Raw genomic sequence first — 17,764 nt, forward strand, 5'->3', positions numbered from 1 at the left:
AGCTAAGATTGAGCGTTCACAGACACAAAAAAAAAATTAAAAAAAAAACATATCATAGTAAAATTTATACCTTCTCATCTTCGCATAGAAGCTGAAAAAACACACGATGGGTCTGGGATATTAAATGTCGAATTAATATTTAGTAACCTCTGTTATTTAATATTCGGAGTATCAAATATTCGTATTAACGGCAATTGTGAAATGTCAGTGCATTATCATTTCGTGGCAGAGGTGTTTTCTCCTTTATTGCTTCTGCAGCATATTGATAACAGATGGCAAATATGTTTTCAAGTAAAATGTAAACAAACAGTTTCAAATTATAATCACTTCAGAATTGTACAGACGCAACGATCTTAATTTGTGAATTTTGCATTTTGGTCAGTACCACAATGGGAAAAGTTCTTCATTAGCGTTATTGTATCATAATTAACAAAATAGCATCTATTGAAAAATCGTGTTTCTACTTCTTTAAAAGTCTTCATTTACTTAATGGTCTAAAGAGGAAAATAAAATACTTGCAGGTAATGATATAGTTTTCTCTTTTGTATGTTTAGATCTTCAGATAAAGATTAGTTAGCCCAGCGATGTCGTTTTGCTATAAACAATCTTATAAAGTATGCACCGCCTGTAAACTAAGATTCCAAAGTGAATAGTAAATTAATATAGTAATAAATGCACAGTGTTCAATAACTAAGGAAATAGGTCAATTAATATAAACAATAGAAACCTTTTGGATTATTATTTGGGTATTAATTTTTCAATTATTACAAATTTAATTTTAGACATGGTTGGCCGAGGCTATCTTAAAAGTCGTATTGCTCAAACAGCTAATGAAGCACAAGCTATGCAACCTACAGAAATATTATTCTCTAAAGCTTCATCTGTAACTCCAGTTGAGTCAATGATCCAAAAAGAATCTGTTACTTCTCTATTCCCTACACCGGTTTCTACTCCTTTGAAATTTACATCAAGTTGTGATGTTCTTGTTCCAGTTCAGCAATGTGCAGGAGCAGGAAGACGGGTAAGATATTTATAAAAAACAAATTAAGTTTGGAAAAAATTCATAATATTCCTTTACTATTATTCAAAATTTAAACCATGGTAGTGGTAATTCAATTTATTATATTTTTAGATTTTAAATACAAAAATTGTTTTTTTTACGGTAAAAAATATTAATTTCTTTTTTGTTTTTAACTTAAACGTTTCAGGCTATGTTTCATAGAAATTTTCCCAATGGTTCAAATCCTTTGTCAGATTCACCAAAATCTGAAGATTTAAAGAATTTAAGGTATTGGTTTGAATTATTGAATATTTTATATTTAAAAATAGAAACTGATAGAAAATATTACTGGAATCAGGATTACCATAAATCTGGGAAATGAGGAAAGTCGGAAAAAATTAGAGATTTTTTATTTTAGTGAGGGGAATCCTGGAATGTTTTAAATTTTATTGAAGTACCTGGAATTTTGATAAAGTTGTTTTATAGTTTCTTGATAGAGGAATTATCCTATAATATTAGGTTAACACATAGTATCTGTAAGTCTGACCAATTCAAGAAAGTAAAATATTCTACTATTCATTATTCTGTGCAATGCTTAATAAATCTTCTATTCTTTGTTTAATGATTTGAATATGTAAACTTATTAGTGAAGATTATAAAATCATGTACAATCATTTTTTTCTTGTCAAAAATGATCTCATTAAAAGCTGGCATATTGTTTCGGTTAACTGGATACATAGGTTGATATATTCCATACCACCTTTACATTTTAATTTTGATATGCATATAATATATTGTATGAGCAATAAGTTAGTAAATGTGTGTAATATTGACTTCCACTTAGTAGATGGGCTACACAAAAATATATCTATAACTTCTAAATCAAAAGTTTTCTAATCTAATAATTACTAATTAATACTTTATTATGTAGCACATTAGGTCAGGATCATGCATACAGGCATAAGTATTTCGAAAATTTATTGCATATTTAGTGCAATAACTAGTCAATTTCAAAGATTTTTTTTAAATTGATATTTTCTGATAAACAAATAATTTCAACAATATGGGTTAATTAATGGGCATATTCTTTTGTTAAAAATGGTCATTGCACTAAAACCTTTAATTTCTAACTCATATTTTTATTAGTATATTTAATTTTAATGGTTTAAACATATTTTTAACACACTTAGTTAGATTTGTAACATGATTCTACCAGAGAATCATTGAATGTTTAAGTAGATTAAATATTATCCGTGTAGGATTAGAGGAATGTATTGACCAAAAATTTAAATAAACAGAATTATTTAGTTTTTATTGTTGAATTGATTGTTTCAATAATAGAACTCTATATTTTTATTTTGGTTTATATTTTCTCAAAATTGTTTTATGAGTATTGTTTTTAAATATTTTACTTTTAAAAGATATCAAGAGCAATTAATTATGAAACCAAATGGATTGCTAGAAAAAATACAGAATCAAAAATTAATCTCACCACCATCATCACCAGATAGTTCCAAATCTATCCAAGAAGCAGAAGAAAAATCTCCAACAATAAGAAGAGTTTTACAGTATGAAGATAAACCCTCTCATAGTTTTAAAATGCAAGTAACGAGTAGAAATAAATTTAAATAGTTGTCATTCTTAACAAGTTTAGGTCAAATTTTGATTGAAATACAAGTATTTTAAAATTTAGAGTGGGTAGTAGAATAGCGGGCGGAGTAGGCATTATACATATACACCAGTATGAGCTGTACCCACCCATATAAAATGGTTATAACTAATGGAATAAATTATCAGTCATTTTCTTAGTTAGATAATTTTTTTATTTTATAATCTAGTTAAATATTAGCGTATCTCAAGTAGTTAGGAGGATAAAGACAATGGAAAAAAGATAATATAGTTAAATATGTATGTTGCCATTAACAAAAAAAATTATTGAACAAAATATCATAATATTATTTAATTTATAATTATAAATTTATTTCACAACTGCATTCTGTAATAATGGTATAATAATATTGTTACAATCTATAGATTGCAAGTCGAGTTGACAATATTGTCCAATTATAACAATTAGTAGTTATATTTGGATAATATATTTTAGCTTCGATGTGAAGCTGAAAAGGTATTAATTTTACTAAGATGTGTTTTTTTTTTTTTTTTNTTTTTTTTTTTTTGTCTGTTACCACTTTTTCTCAGCTCTCACCGAACCAATTTCTTTCAATGATACGTCAAAAGTATCTAATCACAAATCGTATCTAGTCGAAGAAATTGAAAAAATTTCCATCGTTCCCCGTAAATGAGGGAAACCTCCAAAAAAATTACAAATTTAAAAATCACTAATTTTTTCAATTTTTTTTTACTTAAAATTGCCATAACTATTTTAAAAATGGCCAAATCAATATACATTTTTTTTTTATAGATGCATGATGTCCTTACCTATCATTTGGTATATTTTTTTCATAAATTTAACCCTTTACCTGCCCACAGGGAGCGATTTAAAATGATAACTTTTTCACAAAAAATTAACTTTTTCAACTTAACTTTTGAAAGTGTTCTGGAAGGTCTGAAACTTTTATATATATTTTAAATTAAAGCTAATGTACTTTATTATGAAAAAAAAAAATTTCGGACTTTATTTTATCTTCATGGTGAAAATGGCTATCAAATGCTATTTTTGTGTGAAAATTCTGGATTTTATTTTTTACATTTATAACTTTATAATGCTATAACTTATTAAAAAGTGTATGGATCTACACAATTTTTTTATGAAAAATAATATTTTTTAATAATCTCTCTTTCATTTGACATACTTTATCTTAATCAGGATATTAATAAGGAACTAGCAGATCATGTAGCTTTTGGAATAATCCACCAAGTTTTTAAAATTAAACACTATTTAAAGATTTGCATCGAAGCGTTTTTTTTTTGTGACAAAGAATTTTTTGCATTTTTTCTTAATTCTTCTTGAGTTAGCAAAAATTTCAACTCATTTGATTTGTATCTCATTTAGATTCAATAAATTTAATGAATATGAAATTTCTTATTCATATTAAAATTATTTTACCATGTGGTTTTTTTTTTGGGCTGTCATATATTTTCTCAGCTTTCACTTATTTTTTAAAAGTATTTACTGTTGAATTAGGTTTATACTCAAATTTTATAATATTTCAATTGTAGAATATTTTTAAACAACAAAAGTTTCTAGGAAATGATTACTATTATTTCTATTTAAGTTATCTATTACGATAAAAATGCAAAAAAAAATATTGAGCTTTTCTGATAAATTTACAGTAAATAGTAATTATACAATTTCCTGAATGCATATTAATCTTAACAATACTATTTTTTTTATTCTCATAAAATTTTCTATTTAATAATGTCAATTTCAAACTTGCAAGTTGAGCTAAAAGTTATAGTAACAACTATTTTTACTATAAATTTTCACAAAACTTTATTAAGACTTTATAGGACCAAAAAATGGGTTAAAAATTAAATTTTGGACAGATTATTTTTAAAATATTAAAAATCAAAATCAGTAATAATTTAAAAACAAATTTTTTTATGTATAATTAGAAATCATATAAAAAATTAGAAGTGATAGAAAAAGTCTAATTGCAGATTTGAAAGCAGCACTAAAAATTAATTTAGAAAAGTATATTCTTGATTCTGATGAAAATGCCTTGTAAGCCAGTGTATTTATTCTTAAGTAATAACAATTTTTTTTTATTGCATCAAGCCCTTTATATTTTTATGCACGTTAAAATAAAGAAATATACTTTATAATAACTATTTTATTATTTTTATAATATCTCTGTAAAAATTACAATATTAAATTATTGAATATCAATTTCATATTAAATTTTATTACTATAATTATTATTTATTCATATATTATAATTATAAAGCAAATAACTAATCGGGATAAAATTAAGGGAATAAGAATTATTGTTCCTTTGTTTTTATCTACCAATCTAGATTTTTGTTACGGGTGTATAAATAAAAAATTAAGAGATGGGTATACAGCGAGTGTACCCCCAATTAAATCACCTCTTCTATGTATATTATATAACATTAGATGGTAAATTATTTCACTAAAGATAAACTGAGTTTTTTCTTTGCCTTCTCATGGACAATAATGTAATAATATTGCTTAATTTTTCTTTTTTTTTTTTGATATAATAGGACGGAACTATCATCAAATTATCTCAAAATCTTTCTTGAAGAAAACAAAGGTATTTATGAATATAGGGTTGATTATGATCCTCCAGTTGATGCCAGGCAAGCCAGATTTGCATTACTTAATCAGCACAAAGACTTATTTCCTGTCAAGACTTTTGATGGCACAGCTCTGTATATTCCTAGTCAACTACCTCAGGATGTTAGTTATTTATTAAATTAAATTTTTGATTATGAGATAAGATAAATATTAATTTAAAAAATTATTTTTAGGAAACTATCCTTATTAGTAAATTAGATTCTGAATTTAAATTAACAATAACATTTAAACGTAAAACATCAATGCATGATTGTATTCATTTCTACAATGTACTCCTTCGTCAAATAATGAAGGTTTTGGGCTTAGTCGAATTTGGTAGAAGTATGTATGATCCGGCTAAAAGAATATTAGTTCAAGAGTATAAGTATGTATTAAGTGAAGTTATAATTATAAAGAAAAAATTAGTTAATTCAGAAAATACAACAGAATGCACAACATATCATTTTTCTTACCTTTCAGAAGGTTAAAAATAAAATTTATTCCTACATCAAACTACAGGTTTATTAATTTTCTAAGTAGTTTGATTCTGATTTTATTCAAATGTTTGATATTTTGATAAAAGTAGTTATAGGAAAAGTAATATATAAATTAAAATACCTCTTAACCTCTTATTAAGTTTTAAGTGTCTTTTATTTGTTGTGCGTAATAATATATTTTCTTAAATTACTAATTTATTATTAAAATAAATTCTATTTCTAGTTTGGAAGTATGGCCAGGTTTTATCACCTCAATTGATAATTTTGAAGGTGGACTTTACTTATGCTGTGAAGTTTCACACAGAGTTTTACAAACACAATCTATTCTAGTAATAATGTAAGTTTATTTTGTCTAAAGTTTATTAAAGAAATGCTTAAGCTCTTGAATAATGCTAGTAAAGCTAAAATAGTGCAGGTGTTGTTGAAACAGCAAAACAAATTTTATGTAGCAAGTTAAACATAATTTTAACTAAAATACTCTCTTTATCCTATTAGAATCTTGATGTTGTAAACTTTTACATAAAGAGTTATTTTAAAAGTAAAAAATTATATGTTTCTAATTATAATTTGTAGCAGCTATATAAGTCTTAATTAGATTTATTTTCTAAATGTATATATATTATGTATAATGGCGGTGGAAGTCTTAAGCAGAAATTCTTGAAGTTGAAAAATTTAGGAGTTAAGAGTTAAATAAGGCTAGATGGTCACTTCATATAGGAATATTTTCTCAATAAAACTAGAAAAAATTATTTTTTAAAGTTTGATTATTGAAAAAATTCATAAAAAGTAATGTTTGATCTTTAATAGTTTTATTGGTTGAATGATTATACATTTTCCATGTAACATAATAAGCATTTACGTTTTATTGCAATTTGTCTTTGGAAAAGTTGGTATTTAAGTTTTGTATAAATTATTTGTGTTACATTTCTATGTATATAATTTTCTTTATTTTTAATTATTAATAAAATGATACCTAGTATCTTGATATCTATGATACCTTATACCTTGTAGCTTGCCATTTCTTTTAAAAATCAAATTTTATCAGTTTTTGTATCTATGCAAAAACAAGACAGATTGTTTATTTAATATCATTTTGGAGATATAAAATTAACTAATATAGTAAGAAAATATGAAGTTAGAGCAAATTAGTAAACATTGCCATTTAATTGATAAAATATTCAAACCCAAATTAGAACATGAATGTAGTGATGTTATCAGTGATTGTCAAAAAAAAAAAAGAGTGCAAAAAAGACATAAAACTCTCTAAAATCAAATTAAGGATACTCCTATAATACATTATGAGTGCTTTCTATTGCATTATATTCTATTATTATTTTAACTGTTGCTAATTTAAATTTTTTTGGAATTTTTAGACTTTTGTACTTAAAAAAAAGTGCAAGAAACATGCCTAAATTTTTTTTTTAATTTTAAAATAATGATTTCTATCAAATGATCAAAATGTCTTCTTTCCATAAAAAAAAAAATAAATGCGTCAGTTAACACATAAAGGAATGGTTATTTTCACCATGTGATAACTATAAAATTATCATTAAAAATATATTATAAAATTGTTAAAAATAACTTTTTAAATAGTTCTAGAATGCAGAATGAGCATCTGGCTAAATTGACTGATATAGAACCATCAGTAGAAATTATACTTTTAGTTGAAAATTAGATGATATGTAATTTGTGTAAAGGTTTATGACTGAAGCTAAGGTGTGAAAGTTTTTTGATGAATAACTGAAAAAAAAGGTATTAGTGTACACAGTGGCAGATAGAGTTAAAGTAAGAAGCATGAATCAATTAGGTGTAACTAGAATGTCATTTATAATATGTAAAGCTAAGGAAAAGAAAAAAATATCAATCTGAAACTAAGATTGGAAGTGTTTTTGGAGTATAACACCAGGATAATTTTATTTCTAATTATAGGTTTAATAATAGATATGGGAATTATAGCAAAAGAGATATTTCAGAAGAAATGTACCAGCTAGCCATTGCCTAAAATGTTTTGTTGAGTGGTGAGGAGCACTAAATAGAAATAGTAAGGCCAGTAAAGATTTAAGGATACTAATCATATTATTGTAAACAGGTGGTTAATAAAGAGTTAAGTATTTTTCCTCTATGTGATAAAATGTGAAGATAATAAAAATAAGCTATATTCAACTTTGGTATGAATAAATTTGTTAAAGATTTATAAAAGAGAGGAAGTATGTTAATCCCATGAAGTTGCTGTAATACATCTGAGAAAGTTACCCAGTGAAAGAGTATAGAAATTAAAATGAGTAGTTTGGAATTTAGTATGAGTATTTAATCTAGTATTTAACAAACTATATAATATCTAGGACTGGGATTAAGCCTGTATGTGAACAAAAATATTAGATTAAAAATAGAAAAAATAATATAATCTATAAAAAATGGAATTTGCTGAAGATCATACATTTTGAAATGTAATTGTTTTTTAATTTTCTATTTTCATTTATTATGTGATTGTGTCATTACCATTATTGTAAAAAATTATTATAATAAAATACAGACAGCACATCCGCTTCTAGAGACTGATGAATTGACAATTAATATTTAATAAATACCCTGGCAGCAGACTCAATATCATCTTCGTACACTACTACACACCACCCCTCCTTTACTACCCTTTTCCATTTGTGTTTTGTTTTGTGTAACGACAATTGATTATAATTGATAAAAATTGTATTTAAAAAATAAAGGACTATATTTAATGTTAGTTATTATCGAGGTGGACATAATGCCCATGCACTCAGACCTGTTGGTCCATTGTGCGCATATATTTAATGTTAATAACTAAATTGATTAAAATTTTGGTATAATTGTTGCTGACCCTTTGTATGTAAAATTGAAAATGAAATGTACATGGTATTCAATAATTTTGGAATCTCTGAACCCAATTCAAATAAATTTTTTGGATGCTTCGAATTAAAATTATTTTTTTGGACAATGATAGTATAATTTATTGCATTTTATACTTTATTAAAGTAAAGATGGTAAAGGTGGATTTCTATCTTTATAAATTTTGATTCATTACAAAAATCTTGTATAATCATAGCCAATTATTTTTTAATAAGCTATATTTTTTATTAAATAAAAGGAACTAATGGGAATGTGCAGTTCACTTAATTATACTTCTTTGAAATAAGGTTATATATATATATGAATTTTAATTAAAACTGGTAATCTTCTAGGACTGAAATAATGAAATCAAAACAAGAAGATTATAAACAAAAAATAATGGCTGCGTTGTGTGGTTCTACAGTAATAACACATTACAACAGAAAAACTTATAGAATTGATGATATTGATTTTAGTATGACACCATTATCAACTTTTGAAAAAAATGGTGTACAGGTAACAATTTTTTTTTCTTAAAGTTAATGATAAGTTTAATAATGTTAAGAAGTATAACATTTTCTAATTAAAAAATCTCTTAATCATACAATTGTTGTAAATGATAAGATATTTTAAAGTAGTTTTAATTTTTTTTTTCAGTTTTTACATTTCATATGTAACTTTTTCTAAGTTTATTAAAACTATATGAACATCAAACAAAAAAAATTTACTATTGTTCATTATCTCAACATTTGTGTTTTTGAAAGTAGTTATAGACAATTTTTTAAGCATCAATTTCCAGCTTACTGTTAAACAAATTTATAGTATTAGCCATAATCATATTCATTTTGTATTTCAATCTTTACATCTATTCCTTAAAAATATATGTTGCTGTTTTAAGTAATATTGTTAAGGTTCGTGATATTATTACTTTAAATTTAAAAAAATAGTTTGGTAGATTAGTTGATAATACTAATAATTAGAAGTTCGATTTGTATTGTATAATTAGAACTAGATTTGTATTTAACATTTTGATCATTAATTATTGGAGTTCTTAATATTATGTATTCAATAATTTTAGTGCTATATAGACATATTTTTATTATTGTTAACATAGTTAAGTTATTTACATTTTATAGTAGATGATTAATATAAAAAAATTAATTAATTTTTTAATATCTTTAATATCTTTAGATTTCATATGCAGAATATTATAGAATTTATTACAAAATTGAAATTCAATGTCTTACACAACCAATGATCATTTCAAAAGCAAAAAAAAAAGATTTATTTAAGAACAGCAGTATGGTTAGTATGATATATTTATTGTTTACATTATCAAAAATTTAACTAATAATTAAATAAAATTCATTTTAGGAAAATGATAGTATTAGTTTAGTTCCAGAACTATGTAACTTAACAGGTTTAACAGAAAAAATGAAAACAGATACAAGATTAATGAAGACTCTTCGAGATTACACTTTAGTTAACCCAGAAAAACGACAAAATGCTATAATGAACTTTGTGCAACGAATTTATGGTAGGTTTAAAATATAATTCTTCAATAAACATTTTTTTTATGTCAAAATAAAAATTTGAATTTATTAATAATAATAATAATAATATAGTACTCATTATATAATAGTGAGTGTTTGGATATCATTGCTCATATAATTATATTATTATTTTTATTTGATATTTTAATTATAAAAAAAAAATACTTGATGAGGTGTTTTTACTTTTTATGATAAAAGTTTTAAAAATTTGCAAGAACCAAAAATTGTTGCCCTAATATATTTTTTTAGTTTTAATCTGATTTCTTTTTTCTATTCAGGTTACAATTTTTACATGCAGTAAATATATTTATAATTAGTATGCATTATCAAGTTGTATAACATGGCGAATGAGGTTAAAAGTTTTTATTATTTATTTTTATTATCAGGCATCTAATAGATATTAACTATTATTTTATTTAAATGAGATAAAAAGTTTCTATTTACTACACTTTCTTAAGTACATGTATAATTTTGTTAATATGCTTATTAGAATTAGGAAAAACTAGCCCTTTTCCTTTCTCTTGTTAAGTAAAACCATTAATTAAGAATCTATAAAAGATGGCTATGGCATAGTCATTTTTTGCTTTGTATATATCAATAATTAATTTAATATTGTATTATTAAATTACATCTGATTAATCTTATATCAAGTTATTGAATTGCACGTATTAAATTATTTTATATTTTTGATTCTAGAACATGAGGTTACAAGTAAAAAATTAAAAGATTGGGGTCTTAATTTGAGTCATGTTCCTGTGAAACTTGAAGGACCAGTGTATAGAAATGAAAATATTATTTTTGGAAATGAAGTTAAAACACCAGTTGAAAAAAAAATGGATTGGTGTCAAGATATTGCGAAAAATGCAATGTTTGCTGCTGTAAGACAAAAAGAACCTATTAAGTATTAAATATCTTTTAAAATTATTTACTATGTTTTTAAATGTAAATAGTAAATATTAACTGTAAATATTTATTGAATAACGTTAATGATTTTATGACTGCTTTGGATGTTCTCAAAATGATTTAATTGATATAAATCTTATTTATTAGGTTAATATGAAAAAATGGGCAATTTTATTCACTCAAAGAGATGAACAACTTGTTAATACATTTTGTTGCTCATTAATAAAATGTGGAAGACTACTAGGAATGGACATAGATGTACCAGTTAAGTTTAAAGTGTACGGAATTAAAGTGGAATGTTTTGTTGCTACTGTTAATCGGGTCATCTCAAATCATTTTGATTTGCAGTTTATTGTTATTTTATTCCCAAACCAAAGAGAAGATAGGTATAATGCTGTAAAAAAAATTTGTTGTGCAGATCTAGGACTTCCTTCTCAGGTATTTTTAGTTATATTAAATACTTAGACTTTTATTTTATTAATAAAAATATTACTGTAAACCCTTACTTTCATCATTCTCTTAATCTTTTCATTATCTTAGCTAAAAATTTACAAAAAAATATTTTTTTAACTTGAATATTAAATTGATAAGTAATGTATCATAATTTTTTTATGATACTATCATGAACAGGATTTTTAAATAATTAACTGTTAATACCTGTGTTAGTTTATTGATGATTTAAAATAATGTAAACTTAATTCAAGCTATCAATAGCTATTGAATAAAAATGAATTAAGTCCAGTGTTGCTCTGAAGCTAAAAATATGGGAGTGTAAAAATTGTATTTTTACCGATTGAATAATTTTTTTTAAATCCTTTTATATTACAATATTGCCACTAAAAATATTTAATTTTATCAATTAGGGTGGTGTGACACCCCATTTATAAAGTATGTTAGAGTCATTCTGAGTACATGAATGAAGAATAGATAGTAGTGTTTCTTTTTCTTAATACTGAAAAATGCAAATTAATTATGAATTCAATTATGAGAGCATAGGGGTCACTTCTTTATAAAACAAAAAGTTTTAGTAACTTTTGCATTTTTAGATTATGTTAATATTTTTAATATTTATATTTAATAATAATAATAAATGTTTTCCAATTTTTAAAATGGTTGTATTAACAGTTATAGGATATGTCAGTAGTTAGATTTGTTCCTGTATACCTAAGATAATTTTTCAAGAATTAGGTGTTATGGAAATGGTCCAAACAAATTTTTAAAATGTTTTGAGTTCTGAGCCCATATGAAGTTTACATCTCTAAATATTTATTTGAAATATCAAGGGAGTACAATTTAGGTTTTCTAGACTTATCAGTTAATTTACATTAACTTTAAATTAAAGAAATAAGCTAAAACATGTAACTGACATATACTTAGAAAAATAGTACACCTTAAATTATAATAAAATAAAATTAATAATTGTTCATTTTCGACATTTTATTTTAACATTTAAATTATAGTTATATAAATTTGATGTGTTAAGGTTATAGTTTCAAGAACATTGTCGAAACCTGATAAATTGAGTTCTATTACTCAAAAGATAGCATTACAAATGAATTGTAAACTCGGAGGATCATGTTGGGCCATTGAAATTCCATTAGTAAGTTTTATTAAATTTTTGATTTTACAAATGTATGTAATAATTATTTTTGTTGGTTTTGATTATAAAAATAATAATTTGAAATAAACTATTTTAGTTTAAAATAAACTGATGCCTTTATTAATTAGAAAATCAAACATTAAGTGATGCATATTTGTCTTATTATATATTATTTATTTTATCTTATTTGATTGAAGTATATTAAATAGGCTAAATTCAAACTAATTTTTTAGTTAAGTTTTTTTTTACCAATTTTGGAAATTAGAATACAATTTAGAAATTAAAAAAATATTTATATAAATAATTATTTAGTTTGTTCCGGTTTCTAAAATTTTTATATAAATAAAATTGTTATTAATTAATTTTCAGACATTAACCATGATAGTAGGTATAGATGTATACCATGAAAAGGGAAAACAAGTAAGTAGTGTTGTTGGATTTATTGCGTCTCTTGACAAACATTTTACTCAGTGGACTTCTGTTGCTACAATGCAAAAATGTACTCATCAAGAACTTGTCAAGCCAATTCAAGATTCATTTCGTAAAGTTTTACAAAGATGGAAGATGGTAGGTTAATTTTTCTTTAGTCATATTTTTTATTTAGTTTTATGGTTTCATTAAATAATATTACGTTCTTTTGAAATTTTAAAATAGATTTTTAGAGTTTTTCTTACAAAAAATGATGATAGGTTGATGAAAACTTTAAAATAAGTACTTATTGAATGACAAGTATTTTAATTTATAAAACAAGTATGTAGTGTAAGTGAAGTATGTATTATAAATATACACCATTACAAACTGTACCTACACTTGTTATATACCCACTTTATTTATTAAAATGCTAGTTACTAAATGAATACTTATTTTAAAGTTTTACTATCAACCCATTAAAATTATTCCAACTTGATAAAACACTGTACAGAGTCATCAGCTAACTATGTCTCACGTAATATCTTTAAAAATACAAGAGTTATAAACAACTTTTTTTCAATCATTATGAATCTTTGATGTGGTGTTTCATAAAAAAATTTAAATTTCTACCAGCATTCTGTTATGCTTAAAACTTGTATCAATTTCATACTTTAATTGTCATTCCTTTTTTTTTTTACACCATTAGGTTTAGTTTAATAAAAAAAATGTTTTGTAAAAATATATTTTATTTTATTTAATATTAAGTACTCCAGGGCTCTAAAGTTTAGGCTTTATTTTTTCTTAAAAAATTATAACAGACTCGAACGTTATAGGTCGTAAATGTATAAGCGCTATCAGTTTTATAAATAAACATAACAAGCTTACCTTAGTGATTCTGACTATTTGCTGTGACATAGTAAACCAGTAGCTCTTATCGCTCCATAAATTAATAATGTGACTGTGTTGGAAAAACTACATCATCAGCTATCATTATCAAATATCGTAAATTGTATAGTAGTGTATCTTATTTAAAATTCATAATTTTTTTTTTTTGCTAAACATTTTTTTTTATGATGAACAAAAATATATAAAAATAATATAGGGTTACCATTTGAATGTCTGAAATTGATACAAGTTCTAAGCATAAGGGATGATGATATGAATTTAATTTTTCTTGTGAAAAAGCTCATCAAAGATCCATAATGATTTTATAAAAAAATTGTTTATATCACTAGTATTTTTAAAGATATTACGTGAGACATAGTTAGCCAATCACTCTGTATAATAAAAATTCAAGAATTTTATTTTTTTGAAGATACATTAACTTGCAGTCCTAGAGTATTTTCAGTACTATTTCAAATTTTATCTTATACATAGGCATTCATTAAAATTTTATCAACAAATGTGCTTTTGGTTTTTTATTAATTAGAAAAATGGAGTATTTCCAGAGAAAATTATAATATACAGGGATGGTGTTGGAGATGGAGATATCAAGAAAGTTGAAGAATTGGAATTACAGGACTTAGAAAATTTTTTTAAGAGTTTTACAGAACACTATATTCCAAAAATAACTTATATAATTGTTCAAAAACGTATCAATACACGAGTATTACAAGTATGTCTTGTTCTATTCAAATTTTAATTGAAAATGAATTTTTTACTTATAGTTTTATATATATTTTAGTATATATCTGACAAGAATTATTCCAATCCTGCTGCAGGAACAGTCATTGATAATACTGTAACTCGAAGAAATTATTTTGATTTTTTTTTGGTATCTCAATATACACGACAGGTTAAACATACTTATTTTGTTCATATACTTTAAATATATTCATACTTTTAAAATATTATTTAGATCATATATTATTTACAGTTTTAGAGAATGGTGTAGTTTAATGTATTAAAATTAATAGACCAATACTTTTATTTTATAAACATGTAAATTAAATGTTATAATAATATTCTGTATTAAATTAGCTTTATTTGACTAACTCATCTATTTCTCTTTAGGGTACAGTAAATCCAACACATTATATAGTATTGAAAAATGGTTGTAACCTTAGTACAGAAAATGTACAAAGGCTGTCGTACAAACTCTGTCATTTGTACTACAATTGGTGTGGTACTATTAAAGTTCCAGCTCCTGTTCAGGTATTTTATATTAATTTATTGTTATTAATTTACAAATTTATAAATTATTTTTAATCATTTAAAGTATTTATTAAATACATTGGCAAACTTTTTATTTTTTCTAATAATATCAGTAGAAACGATTTGTGTGTGTTTACTTGTAAAAATATGAAGGCTAAATTAAATTAATTTAATTACCTCCAATCTTCTACAAATTTATTATTTCCATAACTTTTTATTTATTCAAAAGTTTTTATCAAAAATAATTGATATTAAGGTTTTCTTCAGATCTTCGAGAAATTTTATAAACATTTTGTTTTTCAAATTAAAAATAGTGTTTACTACTAATAGAGTATATCTATTAAAATTCTTTATATGACTTGTTAGTAATGTGGGAAGGATATTTTCTAATATGTAAAATTTTTTATTTAAAAAATTTAATTTGATTTAAATTTATATAAAACTATTCTAACGTTTGTACAGTGGTACAACCATGAGGGAGTAGGGGACTATACTACACTAAAATATATTCTGGTTAAGCCACTGCATGTGTTCAATATTAATAAATAAAATGTATAAATTTTAAATGATCGTCTGAGACTGGTTATATAAACCCTTCTCTCAATTTTTTTAAAAATAAAAAAGCAAATTACATTCTAAAAAGCAATTTTGAAAACTAATTTGAATATTTTTAAGTAAAATATGAATTTGCACATCAAAAATTATTTGAAAGTGTAGAACTGTATATTTAGATATTTTAGTATTATTTTTTTACTTATTAGAACATTAAATAATTATATTGATAAGTAATTTAACATTGTTTTAAACTTTTAAATGTTAATATTATTAAAATAATTTCATGAAAAATTAACATATTTTGAAAAAATTAAGTGTTCATAGTGTCATGTTAAATTATTTTTATAATTAAGTATATTTATCTGATTAATTTTATATTGTACTTAATTTTAATACTACTTGTTACAGTATGCTCACAAGTTAGCATTCCTTATTGGACAAAATGTGAGACAAATGCCACATGAAAAATTAAACAACACTCTATTTTACCTTTAACTTACAAAATCCTATTAATTTTAGAATAACAAAATTTGGTTTTATATTTTGTTTATACTAAAATTTTATCATAAACTTAATAAATCATCAATTTATGTATTTCTTTATAAATTTATTTTATAGTTCATTTTAATGTTGACTTACTTTTTTTTTTAATCAAAAATGTAATGAAATTTTTTTATAGTATCATTAAAACTGTTGACAAATAAGTTTTTATAAATTTATACTTAATTATTTAAGATAAAATCTATATGTTTATATATTATATTTTTATATTATTATTTGTATGTCATTTTATAATCAAATGAATTATTAGTAAAAAAGAGATGTATTTTATTCAATAATGCCTATTTTAGTTATATTTGATGGGTCTTAGGAGCCCATCGATTATGATAATTTTAATAATATAGCTATTTTCTACTAATCGCCATGTTATGCTACAAATGCATGCTAAATTATTTTGGATGTTATAATAATATTGCTAAAAATATTTGTTTTGAATTTATTATTTTATATCAATAAATATATTGTAAGATTATTGTTTAAAAATTTTATTTTTATTTCAATGTTTTAAAGCATGATTTTTTATTTATTAGTGTTTGTGCTATTTTACAAAGAAATTAATAAATTAATATTTATTTTTAATTTTATACAAATTTGTATGCATTAATTTATTTATATTTTGTTAATAAAAATAAATATAATGTAACGTCACAAATTTGAAGGTGGACCGTTTATGATTTTGGTTATGTCTTCTTATTTATTTTATCGCTCAAAAGAACCTTTTTCTGACACAGTGGTGTCAACCACTCATTATTTTGCCGCTGACCGCTAGATAAGGCGATAAAAGAGAAATATAATTAAAATCGAATTGTTTATCAGTATTGATTCCTTCCAAAAAGACTGGCCGTTATCTATTTGAAATTGCCGTTAGATCGGTGTTGACTCTTCTCCATTCCTTCTTCTGTCATTGACCGTGCTAGGGTGCACACATTTATTGTTTTATTGACATTTTTTTTCAATGATGGAGTAGAGCCGCCAACGGCGAAGCATTCAGACCATCGGATGGGTCTCTTCGGAGACCGGGTATCGTTTTTTTTTATATATTATATTTATGTAATGAGCTATATTTTATTAATTATTTTATTTCATTTTTATTTTATCGTAAATTAACTTAATTTTGTTTATGTGTGGAGAGCACGTGTTTCCCTTTTCTTCTAGCCAACGCTAAGGAGCGAGTGTCCATACCGCTCTTGGTGTTTTTCATTAATTTCCCATTAACATTAACGGATGTGTTCCAATACCGTCGTGATGTTTGTAATATTATTTGTTTTTTTTTGTTCAAATATTTTATTTTATTTTTATTGCATTTATTTGTAGACATGGTTTTTGATGCATTCGCATTTTTGTCCATGTTTAACTTAATTTTCTTTTTTTTAACAATTAAATTAAATTTCCTTATTAATTTCAACTGTA

General features: G+C 23.8%; 2 protein-coding genes across 2 annotated transcripts in view; both read left to right on the plus strand.

Moving 5' to 3' along the window:
• The window catches only part of LOC126898684 (uncharacterized), a 60,108-nt gene that overhangs the window by 10,013 nt on the left and 32,331 nt on the right, over window positions 1-17,764 (plus strand). The window lies entirely within an intron of this gene.
• LOC126898677 (protein argonaute-3-like) lies at window positions 243-16,883 on the plus strand. The gene is made up of 18 exons (XM_050672956.1): window positions 243-521; window positions 783-1,021; window positions 1,209-1,288; window positions 2,422-2,601; window positions 5,186-5,381; window positions 5,453-5,643; window positions 5,979-6,092; window positions 8,971-9,133; window positions 9,809-9,922; window positions 9,992-10,154; window positions 10,867-11,048; window positions 11,221-11,511; window positions 12,557-12,673; window positions 13,043-13,240; window positions 14,514-14,699; window positions 14,769-14,879; window positions 15,098-15,238; window positions 16,202-16,883. Exons 2-18 carry the CDS (start codon window positions 785-787, stop codon window positions 16,286-16,288), a joined length of 2,751 nt encoding a protein of 916 aa, XP_050528913.1. The 5' UTR covers window positions 243-521; window positions 783-784; the 3' UTR covers window positions 16,289-16,883.

Source organism: Daktulosphaira vitifoliae, unplaced genomic scaffold, assembly GCF_025091365.1.
Source record: "Daktulosphaira vitifoliae isolate Bord-2020 unplaced genomic scaffold, ASM2509136v1 Scaffold_2, whole genome shotgun sequence".
NCBI classification, from domain to species: domain Eukaryota; kingdom Metazoa; phylum Arthropoda; class Insecta; order Hemiptera; family Phylloxeridae; genus Daktulosphaira; species Daktulosphaira vitifoliae.

Excerpts from the sequence above, each read along its gene's own strand:
- LOC126898677 (XM_050672956.1), top strand. The coding sequence starts at position 785 with ATGGTTGGCCGAGGCTATCTTAAAAGTCGTATTGCTCAAACAGCTAAT. Across the intron at positions 1,022-1,208 it reads GTGCAGGAGCAGGAAGACGG|GCTATGTTTCATAGAAATTT; the intron begins GTAAGATATTTA and ends TAAACGTTTCAG. Across the intron at positions 6,093-8,970 it reads CAATCTATTCTAGTAATAAT|GACTGAAATAATGAAATCAA; the intron begins GTAAGTTTATTT and ends GTAATCTTCTAG.